At 32.3% G+C, this 17,341-nt stretch overlaps 1 protein-coding gene across 1 annotated transcript in view; it reads left to right on the top strand.

The window, feature by feature from the left end:
• LOC149537012 (phosphate transporter PHO1 homolog 3-like) overlaps nt 1–17,341 on the top strand; it is a 256,191-nt gene that overhangs the window by 49,560 nt on the left and 189,290 nt on the right. The window contains exon 5 of the mRNA XM_089806847.1: nt 12,206–12,277. Coding sequence (XP_089662973.1) covers nt 12,206–12,277 — 72 coding nt within the window. The remainder of the gene's footprint in view (nt 1–12,205; nt 12,278–17,341) is intronic.

Here is a 17,341-nt window from a genome sequence, read left to right as displayed (position 1 = left end):
GAACCTTCATTTTTAGTTTTATTTAGATACATATTATCTGAAAGAGTTTAAATTTATTTAAATGTAATATTTCTACTAATATATAACCTTCTATGCAAAAACATTTCAAAACTTGTATCATTTCACACCATAGTTATATTCTATGAAGATGCATTATATAGCCTTATTTTATAACTTTATTTTCTTCACTTTTTGTACATTTTTATATCCCTTGCAACTAAAAAATCTAATACATATCAATAAAATCTTATCACTTGATCATGTATTCATAGTATAAACAAGAGATGATATAATAGATCAAATCTTAATGAGGTGTCAGAAAACAACAAAAAACTTCTAACTCAGGACTTTTTTTTCTAGGCCAACACCACTCATCATACTCATATCCTTCTTGATTGATATTTTATTCATCCTTTATGTAATGCACTATCTTGTCAAGAATATAGACTTGTATTCTATATGTGAATCCTACAATATTTATAGAATTTATCAAAATAGTTAGAGAAAAAGTTCATCTCCATTATTAGTCCTCTAAATTTTAATTTTACTTCTAGTTTGTAATTCAAGAAATCATTTGAATTATTTAAATAGATGAAGAAGGTCAAATTTACTCTTTATTAAACATACCCGTTTCCTTATATTATGGTTATCATTAAGTAGACACAATATGCTGATTTTCCAATGGAGGGAAAATATAATGAAAACTAAAACCTTTTTTTTTCTATGAATGCAATTCATATAAAAAATAAAATCAACGTTAAAAATAATTCAAACCTTTAGTTAGGTTTTATTTTTCAAAGTCTTTAGACCCTTTTCTCTCAAGTTAATGGTTCCATAACATACTCTTATTTGAAGATAGATTTGATTCAAGATAAAATTACATCTTAGGTACTCAAATATATGAGCATCTATCAAAGTTGAGATCCTAACCACTTCTAATAAAGTATCCATAGGCCCAGTCTTCACAAAAGTAAGTTATTACACTCAATAGTGTATGCATATAACTTATACAATGTGAAAAATTTGATGTGTATTGAAATGATTGTATCACCTCTAATTATTTCACATCCTACTCTAAAAAATACTACTCACATGCCCAAACCTATCAAATTTATAATAGGAAACAAATTATGTCTTAGTTTAGGGATATGCAACATGCTATTAATATTTCTTATTCTACATGTCAAGAAATTTGTTTCTAACTTTACCTCAAATAAAAATATTTGAATGAGATTCATCATCCAAGAACACCTTACCTTCATAAAAGTATTCATATTTTGAGAAGAAATATTTATTAGAGGTCATTTAAAAAGACACACTTGTGCCAATTAACTATGTCTCATTTCTTGCATAAGAGGCTAAATTCATAATAAATGCATAACCATATTTACTATGGGAATTATAATCAAAATAAAATTTCATTTTTTATTCTTCTTTTCCTCTTTTTATTCCTTATGGTTTTGCCTAAGATTATTGGAACTATGAACAATAATTTTGGACTTTTGAAAGGATTTAGATCTCCAACTAGATTTGGATTTATTGCTCCTCATTCTTCTTGATATTTTTACATAGGTCTTCAATGAAATAGTTATGGCCTCTTTAAAATTTATTTATAACTTCCTCTTCATTTCTTTAGAAATTAGAAAAACCCACCATATCTTTATTCTTTAAATATCAATAAGATTGTAGATGGTTATAACAAGGAAACCCCATAAATCAAGCAAAGAGCAAAGAAAGATCTAAAAAAATCCTTCTCAAACATCTTGATACTAATTGATTCTAATTGGTGGGTTACCAATATATTGAACGCTTCCACATGGTTTGTAATTTATCCACTTTCTTCCATTCTCAAGGAATGTCATTTTTTCCTTAAGAAAGATTCTTCATAAAACATCTAACTTGATATACCTCACTAAGATTCTTCCATGGTTTAATTGCATAGGTCTCTTCATGGAAATTATATTAAAAAAAATTTACTAAATACTATTTGATTGAACCCTTCTCTTTAAAATATATAACATCATATCTACTGACTTGAGTTAGATCTCTAAGTCTTGATACATTCTCATCAATAGTATCACATATATCCTGATCTATTAATAGATTCTCTATATTTAGCCTCCATATTTCATAGGCATGCCTACAAAACTTCTCCACCTCTATTCTTCTTGACAAACTTTCCATCAGAAAATATTTGTATACAAGTTATCATTCAAATTTAAATTAATTCAAAAGACCCAACAACCTAGATGAAAGCCCAATGTTTATTAGGATTTGGTACTACTTGTAAGCAAACTGAGGGAACTTCCTACCCTAATATTGAGGAATGGACCCACAATAGTGGGTTATACTATTTTGCCTAAACAAAAACTAAACTATAATTTTTTTTAAAAACTTTCAATTTCAAATTCAATTGTTGCATAATTGTTACGAATTTGAAGATGACATAAATTAGAGTCTTTTAAGATTTTTTTGTGTAGATTCTAAATGTTTTTTATTTTTTTTATTTTTATTTTTTTAAATTGATTTGATTCAATTATTTTTTCTCCCAAAAAAAATTGACATGTTGTCAAAAACCTAATTATTAAAGAGTGACATTGTTTTTGACATGCATAACTCTTTTTCTATAATCAATATCAATGCAACTTTTTCAAATTTAGTTTGTCCACATCCATACTGAGTTCATCGAGTTAGTGTGGTGTCTTTATCCTTAGTATTTAATATTATATTGATGTTCAAACTTGACTTAACATTAATTTTGACATACATTGTTTTTTATGCATGCAACTTATTTTTTATTTGTTTGATTCCAAAATTTGTTTTCATGATAGAAAGAAGACTCAAATATAGAGCTTTTGGTTATTTTTCAGATTTTTCATTCTCTTATTTAATATTTTTCCATGAGCATCCAATAGAAAGGTTTTATTTCTGATAATAAAACTATTTATAATTCATGTCTAAAAATATATATATACCTAAAAAAATCAAATTGTATCAAATCCATAGTCATTAGAAAGCTCATTTTGAGTACTTGTGTCATGCAAAATGACATATCTTCATTGTTCCATCTGAACATAGTAATTGTGCCTAGAAGCCTTGAAAAAAATAGGATTCTTGTGGCCTCTCTAAAACATGCCTAATTAGGTACTTTTGTTAGGAACTTACTTTCTATCGAAAGTAATTTTCTACTTTCAATACAAACTACTTTTTTCTAGTTTTGATCAAAAGTAAGTGGTCAAATTTGTTTGTATCAACCTACTTTTCCAATTTTGAATGAAACTAACTCCATTATTTACTTTCAATTGAAATTAATTAAAAATTGAATTTCTATCGAAAGTAATCTACTTTCGATTGAAACTATCAGACTAATTTCTATCGAAAGTAATCTACTTTCGATTGAAACTATCAGACTAATTTCTATCGAAACTACTTGGCTCAAAAATTGTGATAGTGCTTTTTTGGAGTAATCTATTCCTCGAAAAAAGTATAATCTACTACTGTGGGTTGATCCTAAGAGGAGAGTGCAAAAAAAATTCTCAAATCTTTATAATGGTTGCATAAATATTACATAAATAGCATGCATCATAAAACAATGATTTACATACGGAAACCCTTTCAATAGGGAGAAAACCCTAGATAGAATATGTATAATATATTATATTAAAAAATTAACATATTATAATGTACTTGTAGAGAAAGCTTCTTGTAGAAGTATTACCAACCAAATATATGAAAGTAACATAATAGCTATAAGACTTAACTACAACATGCATCTCACACACCTTATCTATAGGAGATACATAACACTAACTATCAACCAATATTACAAAGCCATGGCTTAAAACCATCAAAAAAGTAGTTCCCATCTTATCTATAATTCAAGAAGCTCTGTGATTCATCAAAACACACCCCCAAAATACATAGCTCCCTTTTACAACTCATTTATTCACCCAACACTTTTTTGTATTTCCTATTTTAGGAAACTCAACTTTTAGAATTCATCACATTTGAATCACGTGTTTGATTTATGAACCTTCCATGTTTGATTCATGAACTTTGGTAACTTCTATTCTAGCTTTGAAAAATTAAAAAATTTAATATTTTCAAATTTAAATAATTACCGTGTAATAAAAAACTTATTTAGTGCATGCCCAAATCTTTGAGATGTTTTTGGGACCACTCCATATTCAAATGAAAACTTCTTTTTTTTTATCGATAATAAGATATTTTATTAATTCAAAAGAAATTACATAATCTTCATACATTAACCTTTCCAATGTTCACCATTCTACCATTGAGTCTAAACCTTCCCCACTACTTACATAAATTTATTCACTATAGCCAACTACTTTCATTACAAGTCTTTACATTCAAACATAATAACTACATTCTACATACTTTAAACCTTAAACATAATCTGCTACAAGGGGCCACCTTGTTACCTGCAAAACCCGACCATTTCAAAAGGCATCCTTTGCATGTTTCTGCCTTCCCCTGCCATAAAAATTGCCTTTGGAAAACTCCCCATGTTTGCTACCTTCCTCTATGGTTTTCCTTACCACCAACTAGAGCCAGAAAACTGAGCTTCCATTTACCCTTTTGACTGCTTTCGTTCATGCCTGGAGGTGACAAAAAGGATATGGCCTCTATCTTCAAAACCAAAAAACCATCCATTAAGTCTTACCTTCGCCCTCTGTTGGCCCCTCTTTTTGACCATCGCTTCCTTGGCACTACCACATTGAAGGGCTCATTTCGGTGCTGCGCCTTTCCCTCCATGATTGCAGTTTTTAGGGTGTTCCATGCTACCCGACGCTCATTCACATAGGCCTCTTTCTCCTTATATCCTCCCGGCCAGTTCACAAATGGCATGATTCCTTTCTCCCTGCCTTCCTCCTCATTTGCATAACCCTCCAAGAAATTGAAGGCCCAACCCGGATGGGCCCACTCCAACCATGCATCCATGTTTGGGATTAACTCCTCTTCAAACAATTCCTTCATAACCCATTCCACTACTCTTTCATGCTCTCCAACTTCTAAGCCCCAAGCCATTGTCATCGCAGCTATATCAACTTGCGCTTTCCATTGATGCTTCGAATCTTGGAAAAGGGGGCCCAATGTGTTTTGCAACGCACCCACCACAGCCTGTGTCACACATTTTACTATCTTCTTCAGCCTATGATCTGCTACTCGCCCAAATAACGCCTTTTGTTGTCACTGAGTTTTGAATGTAAACGATGGCTCCATCTCTATTATACACACTTTCCTTCTGCAATTACAATCCCCTTCAAATTTACACTTAAATAATGACATATGCCGTGCCTTTTTAAAGGCAATTAAAATATTTCCAATCATTAAAACTACCTGCGAGCATCTTACTTAAAAGATTTTGCACAGGATTCATCAGACGGCCTGAGTTGTCTTTTACATCATTGCTGACAGTCCTCTTTTATTCTTGTGATTTATGATGTTAAAAAGTTTACCTTTTGAGTTTTTCTTTTCAATCCTTATTGTCTCCTCATTCATTGTTAAAGCACATTTTGAAAGCATATCGGCCTCCTGATTTCCTTCTCTATTTATATGCGTAATTTTAAAATCTTCAAAATTATTCAATTCCTGCTCTATGTTGTTAATAATAGGTTGTAGATGCCATGCCTTTACGCTCAATTTCGATATTGCCTACACTGTGATCAGAGAGTCCCCTTCCAGATGTATTTTTTTTAACCCTTCCATTCTAGCTATTTGAACTGCTAATAATGCTGCTTGGCATTCTGCTATGTTATTCATTCCATATGGGAGTTTTTTCGCTCCTACTAATAAAAGGTGCCCTCTGTCATCTTTAAAAACAATCCCAATTCCTAAATCCCCAAGATTTCCTTTTGGTGCTCCATCAAAATTCACTTTGACCCAGCCTTCCTGTGGAGTAACCCATTCAACTGCCTTCTTCTTTGTTTTGCTACTGCTTGTTACCAAAGCTCCTGAGGGTGATTTGAATCTAATCCACGGCCAAGTATTCTATATTTGTCTATCATCTCATGTGAATGGAATTTTCATAGCTTGTTTCCTTGTAGCTGACACACTGACTGTTTCTTCTATTGCATTAATAATTTTGCTTATGCGTCTCCTCAGACTTTCTTTTTCTCCTCTAAAGATTCTCCTATTTCTCTCCTTCCACAACTCCCAGATTATCAAAGATGGTGCTACTATCCATATACTTGATAAGGTTGATTTCACAGCTATCCTTGGCCATCCATCCAAAGCTTCCCTTATCGTTTGAGCTCTTGGCCCTTGCCAACTTAATTTGAATTGAACTATATCCCAACATTTTTTAGCATATTGGCATTGAATTAAAAGATGGTCAATGGATTCCTCTTGTTTCTCACATAGAGGACATCTGGATGGACCATTAATCCCTATCTTTCTTAGTCTTTCAGCTGTTATAATTCTTCCTTTGTAAGCTAACCATGTAAAGGCCCCTACTTTAGGCAGTATATCTTTGTTCCAACATAAGTCTCTTGAGAAGAAACTTTCCCTTCCTGTCTCAGCTATTAGATTTTAGCCTAGTTTTACTGAGTATTTACCTAATAATGAGCCACACCAAATTACTTTGTCCTTCTTCTTTGTTAGCATCACATTACTGACCTTAAAAATTTGTTTCATTTGCTCTTTCTGTGCTTCTGTCAGTTCCTCCTAGGATACATCCTTCCAAAACCACTCCTTTCCTATAGGGCCATCCTTCTCAGTCATGTAATCTTTTACTGTATTACCCCATCTTTCTTTAAAGTAGGATTTCAGTTCATTATCCCTTATAGTTTCCCCTAGCACTTCCAGTCCAATCCACGAATCTTCCCAAAATTTTGTTGTATCCCCATCCCCTATCTACCATGTAATATGCTTAATTATCACCTCTCTATAGGATAACATGAAGTTCCATATGGCTGATCCTTTTGGAGGATTTCAAATTGTTAAAATTCTGTGGTTATCCATATTGTCTAAATATTTGCTTTTTAGAATTCTTACCAAGTAGAGGTGTGGGTTTTCATAGACTGCCTAGATTAATTTGGCTCCTAGTGCTCTATTCATAAAACTCCAATCCCTTAGACCAGCACCTCCTTCCTCTTTGGGCCTACATATTTTCTCCCAAGCTAAAAATGGAATCTTATTCTCATCATTGGCACCATTCTAGAAAAACTTCCTCATTTTCCTTTCCAAGATTCTGATAACTTTCTTTGGAATCTCTAGACACATCATAGCAAAAACCGGCATTGCAGTTATCACTGTTTGAAGCATAATTATTCTGCCTGCCAAAGTCAGCCATTTGCCCCTCCATCCTTCCATTTTCTTTTGGAAATTTTCTATAAGCTTATCCCATAAGTTTGCCTTATTTATTCCTGCAAAAAAAGGTATGCCTAGATATTTGTTTGGCATTAACCCCAATTTAATATCCAATATTCGACAGATCCTAAATCTCAAATTATAAGGAGTGTTGAAGAAATTTTTTTTAGACTTTTTCCAATTAATAAACTGCCCTAAGACTTTCCCATAAAGCTCTAAAGTGTTCTTCATCACTCTTTCTTCTTCTACACTAGCTTCTCCCCCTAAAAAGGTGTCATCTACAAATTACAGATGTGTGAGGGATTCAACTATTTCTGTGATTTTAATTCCATTCCATGCTCCTTGCTCCCTTTGCTTTTGGATCAACCTTCCTAGCACCTCTACCATTATTATGAAAAGGAAAGGTGATAAAGGATCACCTTTTCTTATTCCTTTTTCCTGTTCAAAAAAACCTTGAGGGCTTCCGTTAACCAGTACAGAGAACCTGGGTGTTTGAATACTACTTTTCACCCATTGAATCCATTCCTTACTAAACCCAAAACGACTTAGCACTTCCAACATAAAACTTCTATTAACCTCATCATAAGCTTTCCTAATGTCTAGTTTTACCATCATGTTTTGAGTTTTTGAAGCATGGATGGTGTGCACTGCTTCATGTGCCACAACTATCCCTTCAAAAATCGATCTCCCTGGAAGAAACCCACTCTTCTCTATAGAAATAATGGAGTTCAATACATGCTTGAGCCTTTTTTCCAACACCTTTGATATGATCTTATACAATGTGTTGCATAATGAAATGGGCCTGAAATCTTCAAAAGTTTGTTGTGTTTCCTTCTTTGGCACCAGTGCTATAAAAGTGTTGTTAAAATATTTAAGAATGAAACCCTCTTGTCTCGACTCCTCCACTACTTCCCATAAGTCTTTCAAGAATATGGAGCTTAAATTTTGAAAAAACAGAGCTGGAAAACCATCCAGTCCTGGGGCATTGTCCCCTCCTAAACCTTTTAACACTTGAGAGACTTCACATTCTGTAATTGGATCCATTAGAGCCCTATTTTGTTCCCCTGATATTACTATTGGAATAACACTCAACACCTCTTCAACCTCAGCACTGTCCCTTTTTGGCTTCTGTCCTTTATGTGAGAAGAAATTTATTGCCTCTTGTTTTATTTCTTCACTATCTGTCTTTAAAACTCCATTCAAATCTTTTATTTCAAAGATTTTATTTGTTTCCTGCCTTACTTTTACAAAATTATGGAAAAGGTAGTATTCCTATCACCGTCTTTTAGCCATGTTTCTCTAGATTTCTGACGCCAATAAATTTCCTCTTTGTTTAAGCAATCCTCAAGATCCCTTTTAAGCCCTTTCTCCAATTTGAAATCAACCTCAAACATTCCACTTTCTATAACTTTGAGACTTAAAGTTTTTAACTTCTCTTCTATATCCTTTTTCTTATCAAAGATATTACCAAAGTGTTCCCTATTCCAGATTTTTAATTGCTCTTTTAGAAATTGCAACTTTTTAAAGAAAATAAAAGCTTTGTTACCTTTCCTTGGTGGGGCATTTTTCCACCAATCCGCAATCAGGTCTGAGAAACCTTCTGCTTTCAGCCACATTGCTTCAAATTTAAAGGGGCATCTGTCTAGAGATTTTTCATCTTGAATTCAAAGAAAAATGGGAAAGTGATCTGAACCTTGGTAAGGTAGAATTTACGCATCACATGACCAATTTGCTTCAGCCCAATTCCCTGCCACTAGAAACCTATCCAACTTTTCTGCTATATGCACAAAACCTTCCCTTCGGTTTGTCCACGTGAAGTCACCTTTTTTGAAATTTATATTTACTAATCCATTGTCATTTACAAAGTTGCTAAAATCTTTTTGGCCCTCAAAAAGCCATCCTTTGCCTCCCTTTTTGTCTTCGGATTTAGAATCGCATTAAAATCCCCACCTAAATTTGTTACCTCATTTGGAAACTCCTGTACTTTTTCAGCTATTTTTTCTCATAACTCTTTCTTCTCAGCATTTTTGTTTGGTCCATACACATTTATCACCATAAATGACCAATGTAGATTTTTAACATAGATCTTTGCCCATTGCCAATTTTCATTTAACTTAGACTCTAAAATTGTGATTGTTTCAGGCTTCCAAAGTATCGTCAATCCACCTGAAGCTCCCTATGCCCCTGTCAGAAAACATTCCAATCTTCTAAATTTATTTTTAAAACTAGAAAAATCTTCTTCTTTTGTCTTGGTTTCCTGAAGAAAAACTAAATTTGGCTTCGATTGATCAAGACACCTTTTGATCAATCAAATTTTTTTAGGGGCATTGCAACCCCTGACATTCCATGATAGGGTTTTCATGGCTCTTGGGAAAAGGCCAAGCATTTTCTTGATCTCAAGATTTTTTTTTGGCTTGCATCTTTGCCCGCCATTGCCAGCTTAACTTTGACTAGTTTTGGTCCTCTTTCTTTCTGGCTTCCAACATTCGGTTTCTGCTTTTTGGAGCTTATTTGTTCTAAAGATCTTTCGACCTGTATCCCTGGCATCTCTGATAAACCAAGGTCATTTAATAGGTCCTCTTCTAGGGGTAAACCCATTTCCTCCATTCCACTACTGCTTTCCAGGTCTTCCTCAAAGGAATCACTCAGATTCGTTTCTGGAGAGACTTCAATGTCTTTAAAAATTGTTTCATCAATACCTTCTAGATCCTTTTTTCTCAGTTTTTCACACCCGCCACTCACTCCTCCTATAGGGGATTGTAACTTATGTTTGTTGGATTCTTTAATACTTACACTACACCTTCTTAGGTTTAAAGGATTATCATTCATCCCTTGCTGGTCAATCTCTTTACCCTGAAAGTTTCTCTGCACCTTCATTTCCCTTTGTTCACATTCTTCTTCCCATGGGGTCTCTAGTGCTCTTTGGGTGGAGTTCTCTGTGACCCTTTTAACCCCTTCCTCCTCCTCTCTTTTTTGCATATCTCTATCCTCTGTCTGCACTGGAAGATCCTGAATTTCTTCCTCAATGTTTATGGGTATTTAGTCATTTAGGTTCTGTGCCTGAAGCTTCTGTCCTTCTCCCATCTCTAAGAAATCTAGGATTTTGTCTACCTCCAAACCTTTCCCTATCCTGCTACTGATATCCCAGGATACCTCTTCTGGATTATTTTTATCCTCACCTTCCCATTTCTCTACCTGTTGTTTCCAAACCCCGTATTCCATGCTTAGGTTTATATAATCCGAGCATGGGTTCCCTTCCTTTAACAAGATCAGTAACCTTGGATGAGAGGATGAGTCAACTTTATTAAGGACTATTTCTGACCTAACATATTCTCCTATTGTGTTCCCAATTTCCTCCAGCACCTTTTCTCCCCAATATTCTACTGGTAAGTTGTGGAGATTGATCCAAATGGGGAATGACTACAACTTCTCTTTGTTTGGATCAAAGTTTGGTGTCCACTCCTTTACAATAATGCCCTTTCCTTCTAGAAGGTAGGGGCCATTTTTTAGGATGTCATCATTAACAGATCTACTTGGTGCTATTCCCAAATAGAATATATTTGCTAGGGTTTTGAATCTACATTCTACCCCCCATAGAGATCGGCTCCCCTGCCTTATAATAGAAACTGACGGCCATGGCCCTAACCACTTAAAGAAAAATGCTTTTTCTTTCATTCCATTAACCGATTCTAGCCAGTTTTCATTACTGATGCGGATAATAGACATTACCTCATAGTTGGCATTGTCCTCTTTGCTCTGAAAGTGCTCCTCCACCGCATCATTCTCTCCCACGCGCATTTTCTCCTTCTGCTTCGGCCTATAAAAATTGTGAGCAATTCTGGAGTAGTTAAACTTATCAAACTTTTTGTAAAGCCAGTCATTTCTGTTCCCTTTCTTGCTCCAGCCCCAATTCTTTGCTTCATCCTATCTTCTCTGTGGTGGAAAAAACTGTCACCGATTTTGGTAGTAGGGTTTTCCTTTCTACCCCCCATTCCACCTATATCGATTCATTGGCCATCTTCTATTGATCTGCTCATCATATGCTCGTTCCTCATGGCGTTTGAATCCTAGATTCTATTCTGCAAACCTCTGGTGTACTCGCTTGTCTGTTGCAGGTGACCATTGCCCCCAACGTTCAAACCTCGGTCGCACCTGCTCTCGCTCCATTCCTCCTTGAAAATTGATGATAGGAATTGTATGTAAATGCAAGGTTGACACACCATTTTCCTAATAGTTACAACAAGCTCTAATGGTCTCACATGGCTAATAGTTTTCAATAACTCAAAATAAATAGATCTCTAAAAACTCATAATTTAAAGATATTCAAGAAATTATTAAATTATATTTTTTATAACTGTAAAACTTAAAAAAATATAATCCAAAATTAAATAAAAGAGGGGGAAGATAAAATATACATACACAACAAAATTTGAGCCCTCCTCTTCCCTTTCAAATCTTATATGATCACCATATTATTTTTGGCAAAGATTTCTAATTGAAAAAAAATAATTTTATAGTAACTGTTAATTTTAAATTTGATATTTTTAAATTAAGGAAAAATAATTATACACACTAATTTATGTTGAAAAAAATACACAACCTATGCAACAATAAAACCCTTAAATTGATAGAGAATATTTTAACATTTCTTTTATCCTATACACACACAAAATATAGGAGTTGAAATCCATGTCATGGGACAACCATAATTATTTTTGGGAATTATATTTAAATTTGAGTAATAGAATATTTATTATCTTGTTCAATTTTCTTTTTCTTTTTCTGATTATTATTACTTGGGTTGTATGAGACTTTAATAAAATTGCATTAGAGTTTCTATGTTGTAAACTTAATATTTTTTATGTGTGTATAGATCACTAAAAGAAGAACATCAAGATCTTACCTTGATATTGTGGAGAAATCTTATCTTGTAAGCTCAAATGAGGTGAGTTACTTGTTTGTCAATTAAAATTATATAACTATCCTAGTTGTTATACTCGTTAATTATTTTTTGTAATTTCCAAGATTATTTTTAAATCTTTAATGGCTATGCTTGACCAAATAGATATTTTGTATGGCTAATATTTAAGTGTAGAACAAGACTTGATTATTTTTATTCTGTGAATACTTTGTTATATAATTTATACTTGTTTAATCTGATTTTTCTTTAGATTATATTTCACAATTAAAATATTAAAAATTCAAACAATTAATTTTATGCCTTAAATGAGTTGTGACTAAATAAAAATAAAATAAAAGAGACATGTATAATAAAATTTGATGGATAAATATAGAGATTTTTTCTTCAACGTGAGTGTTGTACTTCCACAATTCCTACACTCATTTAGCTCTTGTGACTTGATGGTGACCCCCATTTTCTCTTTTTTCTTTTCTTTCCTTTCACAAGGTCCTTGATAGTTAGTCATATTGGATGGGCTAAATTGCGGGCTTTAGGATCTCGATAGTTCAATTTCAATTGTATAGAGGTCTTGTCCTTTATTTGTGCTTATTTTTTCTTTTCTTTCCTTCTTTATTTATTTCTTCTTCTTTTTCCTTTCTCCTTTGTTTCTTTTGTCTACATTAAATTTTTGGTCATATTTTGGGCATTCAGTGGTAGAAGGTAAACCTTTATTCCTCATAACCTTAATACCCTAATCAAGGAAGGCTCAAAGTTCCAAAAATATCCTATCAATGATCAATGTCTTGAGGTTTGAAAGATGAAAAGAAATCCTTGGAACCCCAAGACCCCAACATTTGAATCCCTGATCCCCAATGCTTAAGATCATAATGATATCATCCCTCTCCCCTATAAAAGGCCATTGAATCCCATATTGGAACATTTTATGTTCATTGAGTTATTTGTGATATCCCCACTTTGAGATAAGATTTGATAATAATTATATAAATTTAATGATATTAAGAGAATAAATAATACTAATATGAATTATAATTCATTATATATTATAAAATAAATACTATCATGTACTACTATACATACATGCATCTTGATTAGGTCTTAGTATATTATTAATAGATAAATAATAATTATAATAATAATATTAAAGATTAATATTTGATAAATAAAGACTAACCATAACATTAATAATAATATTAATTATAGGCAAGAGCCTACAACACATCGGTAAATTGCGAGCCTCTCATTAGAGAGCTCTTGGGTTCAAATCTACTCGTGATTAACACATAATAATAATTAATCTCAATAATAATAATAAATAACCTAGGCTTCGGTCGTTTACCTATCAAAAATAAATAAATATTAATTATAGTTATAATATTATTATATTTTTATAGTCAATAATAAGTAGTATTCAATATATTAATATATAAATTATATTTGTGTTTTTAATAAATAGTCATGATTTTGAAGAGTCATGGTATTTGGAAGATCTCTTCTTCCACGTAAAATAAGAATTATGAAATGGATTGAGGGGACACAGGAATATATTGGAAGATACTGGTTTTTTTTAAATAGTGTCCAAAAAGGGGCATTACAAGTTGTATTAGAGCATGATTCTGCCATCTTGTGAGTAGAATTTCATACAAAATTGCAAGAGGAGAATAATGATAAAAATATATAGAGAGATCGAAGAATAATTTTTATATCTTTTGTTATTGAGATCAAATCATATTGAATAAAGAATAAATGAAATAACAAGCAATATTCCATTCCAAATTATAGAAGACAATTTAGTAATTATAGAGAAAGCACAAAGAATAGCTTCTAGGGTTTGTTACATTAAGAATAAATTATCAACACTACATAGAAATGAGTTAATAAATCAAAGTTTTGGAAAATACTTGAGATCATTATAAAAATGAATGAGATTCCAGGCCAAATGAAGTTTTTATTTGAAGTTGGTTTGAAATAATTGATAGGATGATGCTTAATGCATAATATAATCAGGTATGTGTCATTCATTTACTAGATGAAAAGAAGAGAGCAATTATTGAGACGACGAGACAAAAAAATAAGAAATAGCATGATAATATAAAATTTAACTTAATTATACAAATAGGAAGAAAGAAACACAATAGGGGCTCAATGGAATTCAATGGGATCACTAATCTAACAAAAATTATCACCAAAATTTCAAACAAGGTTATACCTTGTGAATTGGCAGATCTAAGATCATTTAAGGACTCATTCATAAGTCAAGATCCATTTTGGGAGTAAATAATTTAACAATGTATAATGGAAGGAAGATCAATGCACTTCAAAATTTATTTGAATAGAGGATCATTGAGAAAATATCTGATCCACCATTGAAGCCAAGAAACCACATCAGAAACTTCCATATCAACAACTGGGCCTACAAATTCATGTTATGGGTACAATGAGAAGAAATTTCCACAAGGAAATTTATTTGGCACATTAAATTTAACCTAGTTGAGGCAATCCACAAAATATACTACAACAAATCCTTGATTAGAAGTACGATGCTATTGCATTTTGCACCAAATGGTTGAAAGAATCAAAGGAATATGATTTGGATGGTTGTCATGAGATTTGAGAAATAAGGTGACTTCAACTTCCATCTACATCTAGATCCAAGCAGGCTTCAATCGATCCATTTCATCACTCTTGATCCAAAGTGTAAATGAAAATGAATTCGACCTAATTTTGACTTGTAAGAAAACACCACAACATGAAATGGGGTGTAAAGGGGAAAATGAAATTTTTATATAGAACCATGATGAAAATGGCTAATACCAAAAGTCATCTATGACAAATATTTTAAAAAGGGAAGCTAATGTCATATTTGACTGAAGTAGCAGCTGTTACTGTGAGGTGCCAAAATTCTTCTCTAAATAGCGCACTAGAAGTATTGAATTGAAGAAAGGATAAGAAATGTTACTCAAATTTATATAGTGAAACATTTTGGAATGTTGTATGGACATTTTTTTTAGTAGAATAAGAATTTTTGTGTCTCTGAGCAAATGAGTTTGAAATAAACAAAATTAGAGCATCGTCGCTACAAATTGATTGATCAGAAACAACCATTACACTAGAAAAATTATAGTATACATGAAGAATAAAATTCTTCCTTACCAAGTGGAGATTAGGCACATATGGATCAAATTAAAGGGAGATATCAAGTGGATATGATACTAAAATTGGCATGAAAAGTTACAAGTTGCAAAATCGAGGAACAAAAAAATTGGAATTATAAAGAAAGGTCTCAGAAGTGGACACTATTAAAAAAATGTGTGCTTATGTTTATGATGTGTAGGGAGTGTGCATAAGGGGAGGAGTAAATCATTTGCGTTGGGGCAAAAGAATCCCAATATGGATAAAGATTTGAGGGAGCCCCAAGCTGAGCATGTCCAACCTCAAGAAGTAGTAAATCTACCATCCACATCAAAATTAAATATGTTCCTAGTGGGTAGGGAGTGTGCATAAGGGGAGAAGTAAATCGATCGCATTAGGGCAAAAGAATCCCAATATGGATTAAAATATGAGGGAGCCCAAAGTTGAGCATGTCCAAACTTGAGTAGTAGTAAATCTACCATCCACTATGGAATTATACACCCTATTATATTACTAGCTATAGAAAAGTTGTTAAAAATATCTATCTTCAAGAACTTTTGATTTTGAGACAAGGGAAAGGAGCATGACATTCATGGCCAAATTGGTAAAACATTTCCTTACCTTTTCTTATTTCAAATTGTAATCAAGATTCTAACATGTATACTATGTGTCTACATTGTGTCTTCATGCATTAATATGTTTACTTCATGTCTTCTTGGTGTCTTCCTACATTCATGTGTCTATATCATGTTTGCATTTTGTCTTCATGCATTAATGTGTCTACTTTGTGTCTTCATTCATAGATCATCATATACTGACATGTGTACTTTGCAATTATTTTAACACATATGAAGGAGATTGTGTGTGAATGATTTTTCTTGGAGACAAGAAAATTTGAGAGGGGAGGACTATGATATCCCCACTTTGAGATAAGATTTAATAATAAATAATTATATAAAGTTAATGATATTAAAAGAATAAATAATACATACACAAATAAATTATACTAATACGAATTATAATTCATTATATATTATAAAATAAATACCATCATGTACTACTATACATACATGCATCTTAATTAGGTCTTAGTATATTATTAATAAATAAATAATAATATTAATATTAATGATTAATATTTAATAAATAAAGACTAACCATAACATTAATAATAATATTAATTATAGTTATAATATTATTATATTTTCATATGCAATAATTAGTATTCAATATATTAATATTTAATTATATTTGTGTTTTTAATAAATAGTCAAGACTTTGAAGAGTCGTGGCATTTGGAAGGTCTCTTCTTCCATATAAATAAGAATTATGATATGGATTGAGGGGATAGGGAAATATATTGGAAGATACTGATTTTTTTAAAATAATGTCCTAAAAGGGACATTACATTATCTAGTTATTTTATGCATTGAATCCTTTAGTAATGAGTTATAGTCTTTGTGCGTGCATGACCGATGCGCTCTTAGTATCCAGTTGAAATCACTTTTGAGATACCTTTGGTTGATTTTTTTATTAACTGAAACAACAATTTTAAGTGAAGCTAAAACCTGTTACAATTATATTTTAAAAGAGATGCAGTGCCCCACTAAGATGAAATACTGCAATTGAGGAAAACAAGTTGAATTTATAGTCTAGCGGCCCAAAAATGACCAAAAAATTGTAACCAAAAAAAAGAAGGAAAACTAATAACTAATTTCCCTAGTAAAACTAGTAACCAAGGCTAAGGCCTTGTACATCAATGAACCAATCACTATAGATTAGTGATCCAAGGAATTTTAAGGCTCCCAAACCTTTACATAGGGTTTGGGTATGGTTCTTAGTGTTGGAAATATAAGAGGAGTGATTGAGAGGGGAGGGGTGAATAAGTTACCACTAAAACAATTCCAAATCCCTTGAATGTCAATAAAACTTCTTACAAATTGAAATCCTTGCACAATT

The sequence above is a fragment of the Cupressus sempervirens genome, chromosome 10 (genome assembly GCF_028749045.1).
Source record: "Cupressus sempervirens isolate cs-2001-9-10 chromosome 10, ASM2874904v1, whole genome shotgun sequence".
NCBI classification, from domain to species: domain Eukaryota; kingdom Viridiplantae; phylum Streptophyta; class Pinopsida; order Cupressales; family Cupressaceae; genus Cupressus; species Cupressus sempervirens.
This window is presented reverse-complemented; position numbering and strand designations above follow the sequence as displayed.